This window comes from Anguilla anguilla, chromosome 16, assembly GCF_013347855.1.
Source record: "Anguilla anguilla isolate fAngAng1 chromosome 16, fAngAng1.pri, whole genome shotgun sequence".
Taxonomy (NCBI): domain Eukaryota; kingdom Metazoa; phylum Chordata; class Actinopteri; order Anguilliformes; family Anguillidae; genus Anguilla; species Anguilla anguilla.
Window position 1 is genome coordinate 2187048 of NC_049216.1, and position 17575 is coordinate 2204622.

Consider the following 17575-nt stretch of genomic DNA (forward strand, 5'->3'; position numbering starts at 1 on the left):
TGATTACCTCACTACGCACAGGTGCAGCCACTCCTGTTCCTGGGCCCAATTAGCCTGGCCAATTATCTAATTCTTAATCAATTATCCAATTGGCCAGGTCTAATTAGCTTGACCCAGGGCAGGTGTGGCTGCTTAAACCAGCCATCCCCACACCACACCATACAAGTCACATCACAAAATGTCAATGTTATGGTTCACATGTATTATGACCTATTCATTTATCATGTGCTCATTTATTATTGTGATGCAGCACACCTCTTCATGTGTTTATTTCACACTGATACAGCACACCTCTTCATGTGTTTATTTCAGTCTCTCCTGAGCACTTTGATGAAGCTTCAGAGGGATGAGTTGAAACGGTTTCAGAGCCATCTGAGTCAGGATTGCCCAGAATGCCTTAAAATTCTGTCTGAAGATCCTTCTGTACTGGATAAGTTTATGAAGATCAATAAATTATTGGAGAGTCATCAAATTGCTGATTACCCAGAATGCACTGAGAGAGAGCAGGAGGATCCTAATGCCCTGTACATAGTTGAGAAGATGCTGGAGACCTGTGGCAGTGAGAGGTATCTGAAGATCACACTCCACATCCTGAGGAGCATGAAGCAGAAGGATCTTGCCGACTCACTGGAGAAAGGTGAGCAGCTCAGTAAGAGTTTTCTCTCATTGGTTCTGTGTCTCCATTAGAATGCTGAAATGAATTTAGCAAACAAATCTGACCATGATTTATAGCATCTGCACTTTCATAATAGTTTTACATTGACAATATTACATATATAAAATGCCACAAATAACATGTATACAAAGGCATTTACATTTATTAAAATATTGCCTCAAGCAGTGATTACGGGGACAAGTAAATAAACAAGATTAAATGTCCTTGAGGGGGGTTTAAATCTTTTGCTCAAAAACCAGTAACTAGACTACTGTCCCATCAGACAGACTGCCCTGAGTTTGTATCCAGGAATCAAACTCAGCAGTCAGTATAAAAGTATTAGATTATAAGGACTTCCGGGTGTCTCACGCTGTAAAGAAGCTTGTTCCAAAAGCATGACCCTGCAACGGGGTGTTCAAGTCCTACTTGTGCGCCTGCAGATGTGCAAACCAAGATTATGATGACCCCTTTATCCTATCCTATTTATTAATTATCAGTTAATTCGCCAAATTCATTGATAGGTCAGTCTACAGAAAACTGGTGGAATCAACCAACAAGTCAAAACAAGCTCTATATTAGGTTTTAAGATTAGCTAATTGAATTTACTACAAAGCAGTCAAATAGATTAATGCGTTGAAATCATACATTCTTTATTGAATGCAGGCTCACTACTTCTAAATTACAAAACAGAAGACATACAACAAAACATTAAAGTGCGGTTCCAGCAAACCACCAAAGCTGCACGTTCTCTGAGGAATTGATAAGAGGAGAGTGATGGTGCATATTGCACTTTGTATTTCTTTAACTACTTTTTCTGTTTTACGTTTTGTCATGCACATTTTAGCGCTTTTCTCAGTGTTCCTGTAATATGCCTCGATACATTTTCCCTTAGCCTATATAACAAAACCGCTAAAAGTTAGAAATACAAATGTTAAAATTGATTCAGTTGTGTACTTTACTTCAAGAAAATAGTTTTGCAGTGTACGGTTTTGTAAGCGGTAGTACGCAGTAAAACAACGAGGCCTTACTAGAGTTAAATAATTACAGGTTGTTGGCTAATGACACACCCAGCACTGGCTCATGTGACTCTAAAATATCTGACCTGCCCCCCAACGAGTGTTTCAAGCAACTTTCAGTATAGCAAGGGATGTTGTGTCTCCCCAATACAGACTGCCCCCAGGTCATGTGCAGGAGCTTGTCTTTACAAAATAAAACCTGTGGAAGTTTGAATAAAGAATAATGGCTGAAGATATATTACACCCTTGGAAGCTTTTTGTTTTTCTTTTCACTACCTAAGCTTATGCAAATCAAACATACAGCTAAAGAGGAAAGAAAAAATATTAACAAACAAAAAATAACATAACATTTTAGCCTAACATTATGTAGTTTTTTAAAAATTTCATTAGGGGTTCATTGAATACAGTAGTTAATTTTTTTAATGATAAAAGCATTTTTTCAGTTTAATTGACTTCACTGTCCCTTAGGTAGGGGTGGTGGGGTTCATGCTGTTTGTAAGAGTAAGAATGGGTAACTCCTGATCGATGTGGTCACTTCTGGCACTACGATCCTTACTTCACTCTAGTGTTTCTTTTGCGCCTCTACATCATGAAACCTATGCACTTGTTGTACGTCGCTCTGGATAAGAGCGTCTGCTAAATGCCTATAATGTAATGTAATGTAATGTTTTGATTCATGAAATCATTTTTCCTATGTCTTATTAACCTACGTTTAATGTTACCTGGTCTGGCACCTGCATTTTCAATACAGTGATTTAGGGTTTCATTTGATGCATTTGCCTTTACAGCAGAGGTTCTGCCAGCCAGAGGGAAATAGGCTACTTGCGGGGTTCTGACAGTAGGAGGCAGCAGATTGTAACTTTTTATCTATGTTTTTTCCTCAGAGACAGCTTCCATTATTCTGCATTGAGAAATTGTACTTCGTATTGTACTTTGTATTTCGGGGTGACTGGCCATCTTTAGAGGAGCGCTTAGCTCTGTGGTTTTGAGATATCATTCGTACGCTATTTGGGAAAAATAAAGCCCCAGCTAATAGTGGCCTGGTATCGGGTACCATACTTTAGGATAGTAGTCTGCGTAGTCGCCATTCAAGTATTTTTATGGATCCGATCCCTAACTCTCTTGTCATATTTTAAGTCTGCAATATAAAACCTGTGTAAGACCCTGGTCAATCCCGTTTTGGCGATTTTTCAGAAAACATATTTTTACAGTTCATTTTTCATGTTCAATGTCAGAAATGCTTCAGCTATAATCAAATAGCAACATATAAACTGTTAACTTGCCAGAAAATAACAGCAGTTTTCTTTAATATGATTCCAAAAATTAGCTTCCCTCTTCCGTGTAGCTAGTCACTCTTGTTGGAGGGATAGCTACACATCATCAGACACTGGCAGTAGGTTGTGAACTCAGAATCGAAAAAGTGCGTTCTCCTTTTCACCATAATGAAAAAAAAAACCCATTTGTGTTCATTCAATCAAAAACGATTATAGCGAGAGTGACAGTGACACTGATGCTCGTGCAGCAAGAAATTCAATTTCAAGGATGGAATGTATGTAATACTGTGTGAGGGGTGTGTTACACACTGTGATAAAGGCGTGTATTACTGTGTGAGGTGTGTAACATACTGATAGAAGTATGTAACACTATGATACTGTATGTATAAAATACTGTGAACACTGAGTGCATTAATATTTTTATTGATTGTTTCTTCTTAAAATCTGTTAATTGAAAGGGAAATTTTAATCTTATTTTAAACAGTTATTTATCATATTTCCTCTTTTCAGATGAATCCAAAAAAATAGCCCAGCAGGAACTGAAAACTCATCTGAAGAAGCAGTTTGAACGCATATTTGAAGGTTTAGCAAAGCAGGGCAACCAAACCCTTTTGAATGATATCTATACAGAGCTCTACATCACAGAGGGGGGAAGTGGGGGGGTCAATAATGAACACGAGGTCAGACAGATTGAGACAGCATCCAAGAGACAAACCACACAGGAGACTGCAATCCTCTGCAATGACATCTTTAAGCCTTTACCTGGACAAAAGAAACCCAGAACTGTGCTTACAAAGGGCATCGCTGGCATTGGGAAAACCGTCTCTGTGCAGAAGTTCATTCTGGACTGGGCAGAAGGAAAAGCCAATCAGGACATTGATTTAATCTTCACTCTTCCTTTCCGAGATCTGAATTTGAAGAAGGAAAGAGCATTCAGTCTAATGCAACTTCTGCAGCACTACTTTCCACAGCTGAAAGAGATCAAAAGTGTTGAAGGTGATGAAGTCAAAGTTTTATTTATCTTTGATGGTCTGGATGAGTGTCGACTTCCTCTAAATTTCCGAAGCAATAAGAAGTGCTGTGATATAACAGAGGCATCATCAGTGGATGTGCTGCTGACCAATCTCATTAAGGGGAATCTGCTTCCCACTGCTCTCCTCTGGATCACCTCCCGACCAGCAGCAGCCAATCAGATCCCTCCTGAGTGTGTCCACCAGGTGACAGAGGTACGAGGGTTCAATGACCCACAGAAGGAGGAGTACTTCAGGAAGAGAATCAGAGATCAGAACCTGGCCAGCAGTATTATCTCACACATAAAGTCATCCAGGAGTCTCTACATAATGTGCCACATACCAGTCTTCTGCTGGATTTCTGCTACTGTTCTGGAGACAATGTTGGGTAAAGCAGAGAGTGGAGACCTACCCAAAACGCTGACTGAAATGTACACACACTTCCTTCTCATTCAGACTAATGTGAAGAATCAGAAGTATCATGGCACTGATGAGACAGACCCAAAGAAGATGTCAGCATCAGATACACAAATCATCCTGAAACTGGGGAAGCTGGCTTTTCAACAGCTGGGAAAGGGCAATCTGATATTCTATAAAGAGGACCTGAGAGAGAGTAGCATTGATGTTAGTGAAGCTTCAGTGTACTCTGGGGTGTGCACAGAGATCTTTAAAGAGGAGTGTGGGTTGTATCAGGAGAAGGTCTACTGCTTTGTGCATCTGAGCATTCAGGAGTATCTGGCTGCCTTGTTTGTGTTTCATTCATGTGTAAATGAGAACAGAAATGTACTCAGAGCAGAAGAATCAAAACCTCACAGTGACAGAGTGCAGCTGTCTGAGTTACACAGGAGTGCAGTGGATCAGGCCTTAGAGAGTAAGAATGGACACCTGGACCTTTTCCTCCGATTCCTTCTTGGCCTCTCTCTGGAGTCCATTCAGTCACTCTTAGGAGGAATATTGACAGAGACAGGAAGCAGATCAGAGAGCATTGAGAAAACAGTCCAGTACATTAAGGACAGGATCAGAGAAGAGTCTTCAGCAGAGAGGATCATCAATCTGTTCCACTGTCTCAGTGAACTGAATGACAACTCTCTAGTGCAGGAAATCCAGAATTCCCTGAGATCAGGAAAACTTTCTGATAAAAAGCTGGAACCAGACCAGTGTTCAGCTCTGGCCTTTGTGTTACTGATGTCAGAGGAGATCCTGGATGAGTTTGACTTGAAGACCTACAACACATCAGCAGCAGGTCATCAGAGACTGCTACCAGTAATCAGGAGCTGCAGGAAGGCCAAGTGAGTATTATGTCATTAATAATGTAGATGATTGACCACATCTTTTCCCACTTTCAATTTCTAGTAAGAATAAAGTGCAATAAAGGCAAGTGAAAATTTGGTTTTAAAAAGAATATTTCCGAATCAAGATGTTTTAACTAGTGCCCTCATTTGATGTTTTATATCGAGAACATAAGAAGCATCAAATGCAAAACCTCATCACTTATCATATATTTAATTGAATTTACTATTAGTATTTACTAATTTAATACATTTATTAATTATTTGCAAAGATAGCAATTGTGAAATAAATAAGGAGTTCATTGATATCGGAGTAATCTGATAGATCAACCTTTATCAGAACATACAATTCAAGCAGATTACGTTACATTACAGGCATTTAGCAGACGCTCTTACCCAGAGCGACTTACACAACTTTTACATTGTATCCATTTGTACAGCTGGATATATACTGAAGCAATTTCGGTTAAGTACCTTGCTCAAGGGTACAACGGCAGTGTCCTACCCGGGAATCGAACCTGCGACCTTTCGGTTACAAGTACAGTTCCTTACCCACTGTGCTACACTCCATCCTTATTGGATGGAGTGAAGTAAAATGAAGAGATGCTATATTAAGTTACGGAATTAAGAAAATGTGCCCTATTTTGGTGACAGCACAGGCACAAACATACCTGGAATTGCTTGTGTCATATTTTTCACTTTCACCAGGGTTATTAGTTTTATGGTCTGTGGTTAATTGTTGTACGTCACTCTGGATAAGAGCGTCTGCCTGTAATGTAATGTAATGTTAATCTGGTTGTGTCAACATGGGTTTGTTGGTGCAATTGGGGATGTGCCAATAGAAACATTCGGCACTGTGTTAGTTTGGTGTTGAATAATGCGTTTGCAGTTAAACCAATCCATACCAGGTTTTAACTCGTGCTATTTTGGAATTATAACTGTGCCACACATGTGAGTCCATAAACACATAACACAGATACAAGAAATATTTTGTTTATTTCAGTTGAACTATTTTAAAGGAAAGCTGTATTCAGTTATGCAGTCCAATGCCAGCTATTTGGACAGTGGAGTTAATTGTGTAAGCTACTTGAATGAGACAGGTGGGAGACCGGCTTTACACCCCTCAGATAGTGTTTACAATGAGCCCGGAACATTACATTACATTACATTACAGGCATTTGGCAGACGCTCTTATCCAGAGCGACGTACAACAAAGTGTATATCCATAACCAGGAACAAGTATGACGAAACCCCTAGAGAGAAGTACCGGTCCAAGTACAGGGAACAACCGCATAGTTCAACTTGGACCCTGGTGGTTAAACTGATTAACACTAACAACAAGAACGGCAACAACGCAATCTATTGAAAAATAAAAATAAATAAAAATACAAGTAGTCGTTAAGACTGGCGCATCAACTAAGTCACCTATTAAACAGCTGCCTAGTTACACCCCTAAGTTTAGTCATTTACAGGGGGGGGAAGGGAGGGATGGGGAGAGGTGCAGCCTGAAGAGGTGGGTCTTCAGTCGTCGTTTGAAATTGTTCACAGTCTCAGCTGTTCTGACCTCCACAGGGAACGCACTGGAAACTTGCTTTTAATCATGTGTTTGGCTGGGCTGGGTCAATGATTGAGTGGACCTATGGAATGTTGAAAATGCATTTTAGAATGTTGGATGGACTGGGTGGTACATCACTGTACAGCCCTCAGAAAGTCAGTGCATTCTTTGTGGTGTGCTGTGTTCTACACTACATAGCCATACACCATGGATGTGACATAGACCTCACAGAGGACACATTACAGGACTTTCATACGGAGAGAAGCAGAGTCGTATGTGACAATCACTACAGATATTACAGAGCACAGAGTGCACGAGAGAGCAGGGACTGGTTGGCTGTGGAGCCGTTTCACTAGTGAGTGTTCATTCATCTTATCAAGTGCATGTCTGAAATGAATGACACTTAGTTGAAGTAAATAATTTTTTTGTTTATTTTAAATAGTGGTATGAAACAAAAATTGACAGCAAACAAACAAAAAAGCTCTAGTAAATCCAGACAAAATGGTTCATTGCTGTCCTCTGGTGCACAAGCGCGATGCCTGCCTAGCTGAAACAGTAGCGGCAGCAGCAGGATGGAGAGGCCGACTGGAGGCTGTCTCTGCCAGCTGCCTCCTGCTCCTGGCCAGTCTGGGAATATTCTCCCTGTGGAACTGTTCTTGGGAACAGAACCATTTATTATACCTCTTAGCACTGGCATATGAACAGAAAATACACTGTTTTTGTTCAAATATTAACAAAATAATGAATCTAAACTATTCAGTTTCATCTTCATTGGTTTGTAGAGGTCCTCATAATGGTTGTAATTGTTCATAATGTTGGGCAGAGAAAATTATCCCCGTAGAATAACCAGCACGGCGAGATATATCCATGTAAGAAATAGGATTTATTTCTGCAGAAAGAGTCCGGAACCTACGCACAACAAGATGGATAAGCCTGAACTGGAGAAAGCAGGGGCAGTCCCTGCTTTCATAAGCAAAAAGTGTTTTAACAATAACATACATAATTCTACATCTGATTGGCACAGACAACAAGATGGATAAGTCCGGTCCCTGCTTTTATTAGCAAAAAGTGGTTAACAATAACATACATAATTCTACATCTGATTGGCACAAACAACAAGATGGATGAGTCCGGTCCCTGCTTCTATTAGCAAAAAGTGGTTAACAATAACATACATAATTCTGATTGGTACATAGTTAATACATATGCATATTGTAAGATTTAACAAAGTAAATGGCTGTGTCTAGTCATATAGCATGAATACTGAATAAGCACACGGTGACCTCTTAGTCTTCAGTGTTACATAAACAAGCTTTATATCAGATATAATAGTTTGGTCTTTATCGATCGGTTGCTTTCAGAGTCCTGGGCAGCATGGTGTCATAGCCGGTTCCTCCCTGGCAGGATGGCAGGGGGAGGATAAGTAGGAAAGCCAAGCTCTCCAGAGCTTACATAAGAGACAGAGTTAAAGAAAACCAGACACACATATAGACACACACACACACACATGCATACAATATTTTTAACTTCTTGTTGTCCTTGGGAGGTTCGGTGCCTGGAGACGGAGGGGCCCTACTGCAAGGCCTAGGAATTTAGTGTTGTACAGACTTCTAGTTATGCTAGAGAAAACTCTCCTCCCTTCAGTAGAGATGATCACAACACGCTTGCTGTTCAAAATACTGCAGTTGGAGAATGTAGCACAGACATCTTCCTCAGAGCATCATCAACCTTAAAATCCTCAATTTCACTCCTCATTACTGAACACTATCATTGGCACATTTCCCCTATTAGATACATGCTTTGTGTATACCTAATATAGTAATACTATAATATATTAACTCTTCTTTGCAGACTGAACAACTGTGAACTCACACAGAAGTGCTGTAATATTGTGGCCTCAGCTCTCCAGTCATCAAACTCACCCCTGAGAGATCTGGACCTCAGCTACAATAACCTGGGAGATTCAGGAGTGGAACTGCTCTGTGCTGGATTGAGGAGTCCAAACTGTAAACTACAGAGACTGGGGTGAGTAGTGCTGTGTACTGTGTGATCTTAGCACACCTGGAATTGCTTGTGTCATATTTTTCACTTTCACCAGGGTTATTAGTTTTATGGTCTGTGGTTAATTGTTGTACGTCGCTCTGGATAAGAGCGTCTGCTAAATGCCTGTAATGTAATGTAATGTCTCTGGTGCACAAGCGCGATGCCTGCCTAGCTGAAACAGTAGTGGCAGCAGCAGGATGGAGAGGCCGACTGGAGGCTGTCTCTGCCAGCTGCCTCCTGCTCCTGGCCAGTCTGGGAATATTCTCCCTGTGGAACTGTTCTTGGGAACAGAACCATTTATTATACCTCTTAGCACTGGCATATGAACAGAAAATACACTGTTTTTGTTTAAATATTAACAAAATAATGAATCTAAACTATTCAGTTTCATCTTCATTGGTTTGTAGAGGTCCTCATAATGGTTGCAATTATAGTTTTGTACAGACTTCTAGTTATGCTAGAGAAAACTCTCCTCCCTTCAGTAGAGATGATCACAACACGCTTGCTGTTCAAAATACTGCAGTTGGAGAGTGTAGCACAGACATCTTCCTCAGAGCATCATCAACCTTAAAATCCTCAATTTCACTCCTCATTACTGAACACTATCATTGGCACATTTCCCCTATTAGATACATGCTTTGTGTATACCTAATATAGTAATACTATAATATATTAACTCTTCTTTGCAGACTGAACAACTGTGAACTCACACAGAAGTGCTATAATATTGTGGCCTCAGCTCTCCAGTCATCAAACTCACCCCTGAGAGATCTGGACCTCAGCTACAATAACCTGGGAGATTCAGGAGTGGAACTGCTCTGTGCTGGACTGATGAGTCCAAACTGTAAACTACAGAGACTGGGGTGAGTAGTGCTGTGTACTGTGTGATCTTAACACACCTGGAATTGCTTGTGTCATATTTTTCACTTTCACCAGGGTTATTAGTTTTATGGTGTGTGGTTAATTGTTGTACGTTGCTGTGGATAAGAGCATCTGCTAAATGCCTGTAATGTAATGTAATGTTAATCTCATAAAAAATAAGTTTTCAACGTACAAAAATGCCAAATTACTCAAAAGTATTGTGTATGTAATGTAATGTTAATCTGGTTGTGTCAACTTGGGTTTGTTGGTGCAATCGGGGATGTGCCAATAGAAACATTCGGCACTGTGTTAGTTTGGTGTTGAATAATGCGTTTGCAGTTAAACCAACCCATACCAGGTTTTAACTCGTGCTCTTTTGGCATTATAACTGTGCCACACATGTGAGTCCATAAACACATAACACAAGAAATACAAGAAATATTTTGTTTATTTCAGTTGAACTATTTTAAAGGAAAGCTGTATTCAGTTATGCAGTCCAATGCCAGCTATTTGGGCAGTGGAGTTAATTGTGTAAGCTACTTGAATGAGGTAGGAGGGAGACCGGCTTTACACCCCTCAGATAGTGTTTACAATGAGCCCAGAATGCACTGGAAACTTGCTTTTATTCATGTGTTTGGCTGGGCTGGGTCAATGATTGAGTGGACCTATGGAATGTTGAAAATGCATTTTAGAATGTTGGATGGACTGGGTGGTACATCACTGTACAGCCCTCAGAAAGTCAGTGCATTCTTTGTGGTGTGCTGTGTTCTACACTACATAGCCATATGCCATGGATGTGACATAGACCTCACAGAGGACACATTACAGGACTTTCATACGGAGAGAAGCAGAGTCGCATGTGACAATCACTACAGATATTACAGAGCACAGAGTGTACGAGAGAGCAGGGACTGGTTGGCTGTGGAGCCGTTTCACTAGTGAGTGTTCATTCATCTTGTCAAGTGCATGTCTGAAATGAATGACACTTAGTTGAAGTAAATCATTTTTTTGTTTATTTTAAATAGTGATATGAAACAAAAATTGACAGCAAACAAACAAAAAAGCTCTAGTAAATCCAGACAAAATGGTTCATTCCTGTCCTCTGGTGCACAAGCGCGATGCCTGCCTAGCTGAAACAGTAGCGGCAGCAGCAGGATGGAGAGGCCGACTGGAGGCTGTCTCTGCCAGCTGCCTCCTGCTCCTGGCCAGTCTGGGAATATTCTCCCTGCGGAACTGTTCTTGGGAACAGAACCATTTATTATGCCTCTTAGCACTGGCATATGAACATAAAATACACTGTTTTTGTTTAAATATTAACAAAATAATGAATCTAAACTATTCAGTTTCATCTTCATTGGTTTGTAGAGGTCCTCATAATGGTTGTAATTGTTCATAATGTTGGGCAGAGAAAATTCTCCCCGTAGAATAACCAGCACGGCGAGGTATATCCATGTAAGAAATAGGATTTATTTCTGCAGAAAGAGTCCGGAACCTACGCACAACAAGATGGATAAGCCTGAACTGGAGAAAGCAGGGGCAGTCCCTGCTTTCATAAGCAAAACGTGTTTTAACAATAACATACATAATTCTACATCTGATTGGCACAGAAGCTCTCCAGAGCTTACATAGAGACAGAGTTAAAGAAAACCAGACACACATATAGACACACACACACACACACATACAGACAATATTTCTAACTTCTTGTTGTCCTTGGGAGGTTTGGTCCCTGGAGACGGAGGGGCCCTACTGCAAGGCCTGGGAATTTAGTGTTGTACAGACTTCTAGTTATGCTAGATAAAACTCTCCTCCCTTCAGTAGAGATGATCACAACACGCTTGCTGTTCAAAATACTGCAGTTGGAGAGTGTAGCACAGACATCTTCCTCAGAGCATCATCAACCTTAAAATCCTCAATTTCACTCCTCATTACTGAACACTATCATTGGCACATTTCCCCTATTAGATACATGCTTTGTGTATACCTAATATAGCAATACTATAATATATTAACTCTTCTTTGCAGACTGAACAACTGTGAACTCACACGGAAGTGCTGTAATATTGTGGCCTCAGCTCTCCAGTCATCAAACTCACCCCTGAGAGATCTGGACCTCAGCTACAATAACCTGGGAGATTCAGGAGTGGAACTGCTCTGTGCTGGATTGAGGAGTCCAAACTGTAAACTACAGAGACTGGGGTGAGTAGTGCTGTGTACTGTGTGATCTTAGCACACCTGGAATTGCTTGTGTCATATTTTTCACTTTCACCAGGGTTATTAGTTTTATGGTCTGTGGTTAATTGTTGTACGTCGCTCTGGATAAGAGCGTCTGCTAAATGCCTGTAATGTAATGTAATGTCTCTGGTGCACAAGCGCGATGCCTGCCTAGCTGAAACAGTAGTGGCAGCAGCAGGATGGAGAGGCCGACTGGAGGCTGTCTCTGCCAGCTGCCTCCTGCTCCTGGCCAGTCTGGGAATATTCTCCCTGTGGAACTGTTCTTGGGAACAGAACCATTTATTATACCTCTTAGCACTGGCATATGAACAGAAAATACACTGTTTTTGTTTAAATATTAACAAAATAATGAATCTAAACTATTCAGTTTCATCTTCATTGGTTTGTAGAGGTCCTCATAATGGTTGTAATTGTTCATAATGTTGGGCAGAGAAAATTATCCCCGTAGAATAACCAGCACGGCGAGATATATCCATGTAAGAAATAGGATTTATTTCTGCAGAAAGAGTCCGGAACCTACACACAACAAGATGGATAAGCCTGAACTGGAGAAAGCAGGGGCATTCCCTGCTTTCATAAGCAAAAAGTGTTTTAACAATAACATACATAATTCTACATCTGATTGGCACAGATAACAAGATGGATAAGTCCGGTCCCTGCTTTTATTAGCAAATAGTGGTTAACAATAACATACATAATTCTACATCTGATTGGCACAAACAACAAGATGGATAAGTCCAGTCCCTGCTTCTATTAGCAAAAAGTGGTTAACAATAACATACATGATTCTGATTGGTACATGATTAATACATATGCGTATTGTAAGATTTAACAAAGTAAATATTTGGCCGTGTCTAGTCATATAGCATGAATACTGAATAAGCACACGGTGACCTCTTAGTCTTCAGTCTTACTGTAGCAAGCTGAGTGCCACCGCTCGTGTAAGAGATGAGAGAGACGAGAGTTTATTTTTGGACGCGAATGCGTCTTTTTATTTTTACGGCCGCCACGCGGCTTTCTGTTCGGTGCACACACACACACACACACACACACACACACACACACACACACACACACACACACACACACACACACACACACACACACACACACACACACACAATTCCCGGCTGACCGTCCGTCAGCTCTTCCTCCGTCTCCAGTCCGTTCGCTTCTGTCTCCGTAGACCGGCTTTTAAGCGTCCAGGCTCACTGTCGAGGTAATCAGCACATTGTTCATTAATCAAACAATTAACCATCAGTGCTGATTAATAATCCCCAACAGCTGTGGCGCAGAGTTCCGAGAGCCGCCCCGCCCACTCTCTCTCTCTGCAGCCAACGCAAAACCACGCCCACCCTACCACAGTTACATAAACAAGCTTTATATCACATATAATAGTTTGGTCTTTATCGATCGGTTGCTTTCAGAGTCCTGGGCAGCATAGTGTCATAGCCGGTTCCTCCCTGGCAGGTTGGCAGGGGGAGGATAAGTAGGAAAGCCAAGCTCTCCAGAGCTTACATAAGAGACAGAGTTAAAGAAAACCAGACACATACATAGACACACACACACACATACATACATACAATATTTTTAACTTCTTGTCCTTGGGAGGTTTGGTGCCTGGAGACGGAGGGGCCCTGCTGCAAGGCCTAGGAATTTAGTGTTGTACAGACTTCTAGTTATGCTAGATAAAACTCTCCTCCCTTCAGTAGAGATGATCACAACACGCTTGCTCTTCAGCCATGGTGACATTAGCATTTGGCTGTGTTTCCTAAAGGGAAATGAATGGGGTGATTTGATTGGCAATAAGGAAACCAAACCCAACTACACCTACAGAACCATTTATTCTTATTGAGCCTCTTTTATAACTGTGCCACAGTTGCGCTAGTGCCTGGAGTCAAGAAATTACTGAAATACCCAAATTCACCAGCGCCTTGCATTGCTGCTAGTGTTTGACAGTTGTGCCTTGACTGAGAAAATAGGGCCCAATTAAACATCTAATTTAATAACACAGGCTCAACTACATAAACAAAAACGATATTAGACAGTCCTGGAAATGAAGTAAAATATAATCATGAAAGAAATGAATGAAAGACAAAACCAAAACACAGCTTGTCTCTCCCACATTAAAACTGATCAAAGCCAAAGACGCACAGCTGAGAAGAAAGACAAAGCTGAGACACAAGACCAAAGGCTCATGTCTGCTTAACAAGTCAGCACTTTAAAGCCTGTATTCAATCAACATTTGTCCTTAACTTGGACTTGGTCTAGTAAATGCACTTCATGCCTTTTCTTCACAAACTCAGTTTGGTGAATTAATTCAAGTTATTGCTGTAATTGCCAAACTGTTTGTGAAGAAAAAACATTCCTTGCTTTTAATTGTAAGTTTTAATTATAAGAACAAATGTTGTTTGAATCCCTGCCATGTGTTTGAAAGAGGGGGGTTCCCTCTTCCTGGTCTATGCATAATTACTTACTGATTAGAAGAGAACAAAGGAGAGACTTATCTATACCCCTTTTTATATTTTACTTTTAAGCCACTTGATAGGATAGCACTTCTTTTCAATGTCATAATTAAAATTATGTTAAGTTTGGATTGGGAGGGATATGTTTGGTTATGAATTAAATGTTTGTGTTTCTATGTTGGGTGACTAGGGCAGGCAGTAAATGTACCATCTTTAAAGGCCAGTAGTACCACCCTGCTCTCTGCTTTATTCTCTTATAGGCTGACCCAGAAATCTCCAGCATAGTGCCTGTAGATAGAGTGCAAATAGGAAGGTAGAGGAATCGTAGGATATAATGGGTGCCAGAGTGAGGTCTTCTCAGGGAACTGTTAAATTAGCCTCTAACCCCAGCGCCTGTTCTTGAGTTAATTCTGAGGCTTGTCTCAGGCTAAAGCCTCACCTGTACAGGGATTCTGAAGTTTCCTAGAGCCCAGAACAGGCTGAATGGTGTCTCATTGGGCACTGCCATCAAATATATCACAATCTCAACAAAATAAACTCAAAGGTATCATTAACAGGTGTTCCCACAGACCGTTGGAATACCTTATTTCTCTACCTGTCATATGTAATACCAGAAGACCGGACAAACAGCTGGTTATATGTGAACAGATCACTTCCTTGTCTTTCTGCTTCTAAAGTGAATCTACTATTAACTGTATTTTAGATTGCAATGCTGTGGGTAGTTTGTCACAGAAAACCAAAACTAAAGAAACAAACTCACTGTCCTCTCTGGAAGATGTGCATTATTATTTTGCATCTTTCCTTTTGGTGGTAGCTGTGCCAAGCATTCAACAGCTTTGCAAGTTAATTCACTGTCCACTTTGAAAGATGGCAGCTGCACTTCTGGGATGGGAGGGTTAAGCCCAGAGAACAGATTATAGAAAAGGTGGATGAGCCCTTTGCCCCAATTCAGAGAACTTACAGTATAAGAAAAGGGGACATTTGGGTCATAATTACATCTGTAGAACAGTCAGAGTTCAGTCCAGCATGATGTTTAATTTTCAGGTCCAAAATACTGCAGTTGGAGAGTGTAGCACAGACATCTTCCTCAGAGAATCATCAACCTTAAAATCCTCAATTTCACTCCTCATTATTGAACACTATCATTGGCACATTTCCCATATTAGATACATGCTTCATGTATACCTAATATAATAATACTATAATATATTAACTCTTCTTTGCAGACTGAACAACTGTAAACTCACAGAGAAGTGCTGTAATGTTGTGGCCTCAGCTCTCCAGTCATCAAACTCACCCCTGAGAGATCTGGACCTCAGCTACAATAACCTGGGAGATTCAGGAGTGGAGCTGCTCTGTGCTGGATTGAGGAGTCCAAACTGTAAACTACAGAGAATGGGGTGAGTAGTGCTGTGTACTGTGTGATCTTAGCTAAATAGAATTTGTGATTATGGTTCTATTCAGTGAAATATTAAAAAGCTCTTTCTCTCTCAGTTTACTCCTCTGTCCACCAGCATTCTTTCTTTGCCCATATATACCTTACTCCTCTATCACAACAAGCATATGGAAGCAGGATAAAACCTTATGAGGATTGCCAGGTTTGTGGTTCCTGAGCAGAATGTAAGGTTTCAGTGGATTCTGTAGTATCAGGTCACAGGTGATGACTGGATGCTGAATGTCTGATTGACATGGTAAAAGATTGACCTCCTGCATAGTAAAATGTTTCAGGTCTGTCACACATTGCAGTCTACATCCATCTCCATTATTCACTACCTGCTATGAACTCTAATGAAATCCATACATTTACCCCACTCTCTTTCACACCTTGACCTTTTGATGAAGGTGAGTTTTACTCCTTCATCACACACCTGTGTGTGCTGCAGGATTGTGGTGTTTCTGAAAGGATTGTGAATAAAATGGTATTTTATTCTGCTGGTAAAGCCAGGCATTAACTATTGGTCGATAGGGTATGTGTGTACATCTTGGTGGGAGAGTGTCCATCTGAACAACATGTGAGCTGCTGTTTAGATACAGTGTTACATTGTTTAGTTTAGTCACTCTTCTGTGGTTCCAGTCCCAAGTAATAGTCTGGATATTATACCTTTGTAAGCAGACATGTTGTGTGGAATAGCCTTATTCAGAGATCAATGTTCTGGCTGTAGCCACTATCATCTAAAGGATGACATCATTTACAGGAGTATTTCTTTGATAAGTATTCTAATTCTTTCAAATGCCCCTTAGACTTAGTAAATTTTGTGTGCAGTTTATATTACTCCACAAGGTTTACCAAACATGTTGATAAAGGGTTTTAAAAGAAAAACATGACTTAATATATCAGGCTTTTATTATCATTATTATCATCATTGTTACAATAATAATTAAATGCAACGCAATAATTAGCCTGTTATATTCGCAAAAGTGTGCATGAATAAAATGAATGGATGGATTATAGGGCAAGGACACACACAAAATAGGTGCAATGTGTGGAATTTTCAGAAGACACCACGTTTTAAAATATCTAGTGTCTACCAGCAGTAAAAGTTAGTGGCAATAATCAGTTGTGGTGTTCTCATACAGCCACTAGATGGCGATGCAGGGTAATTCTAGTTGATGCCGTAGTTCAGTGGTACTCACTAATTTTCTTAGGAGAGCCACTTATGAGTAAGACCATTACTCAAAGAGCCACAGAGATTGCAGATATAACTCAGATTTTTTTTTATTTTTATCATCACTCTCAAGATATTTACCATCTTTGTGTATGTTTTAAAAAATACAGTACCATGCTTTCCATCCTTACATCTCTTTTTATTCTCAATTCATAATAGCATTGCATTATTAAAAGATATAATACTTGTGTGCGAGTGTGTAAGGCTGGGAGTGGAACTCGTCTTATGTATGTATGTACATATGCAATTTTACATAAGCATTATCAACATGAAATAAAAAAAAGTTCACAAAAATGTATATATTGGCCTACTAATAGAGATGAAAAACATCTTTTTCTCTGTTATATTTGTATCAATATGTTGAGGCTCTCATGTATTTTAGCTGTCCCTTGACTTTCTCCATGCAAAACTTGTAGTTAGTGGTTGCAATCCTAGTCAAACAATCAAGATGCACATCTGTAAGTACTATCTTTTCTTTTGACAATGCTCATTATAGAAAATGTTGC

At 40.2% G+C, this 17575-nt stretch overlaps 2 protein-coding genes across 2 annotated transcripts in view; both read left to right on the plus strand.

Moving 5' to 3' along the window:
* Nucleotides 1–17575, plus strand: part of LOC118215092 — an 800072-nt gene that overhangs the window by 657874 nt on the left and 124623 nt on the right. The gene's annotated exons all lie outside the window — the stretch shown is intronic.
* On the plus strand, nt 601–15962 carry LOC118215523 (NLR family CARD domain-containing protein 3-like). The gene is made up of 6 exons (XM_035396414.1): nt 601–637; nt 1825–1835; nt 3404–5244; nt 8651–8824; nt 9532–9705; nt 15630–15962. Exons 1-6 carry the CDS (start codon nt 601–603, stop codon nt 15805–15807), a joined length of 2415 nt encoding a protein of 804 aa, XP_035252305.1. The 3' UTR covers nt 15808–15962.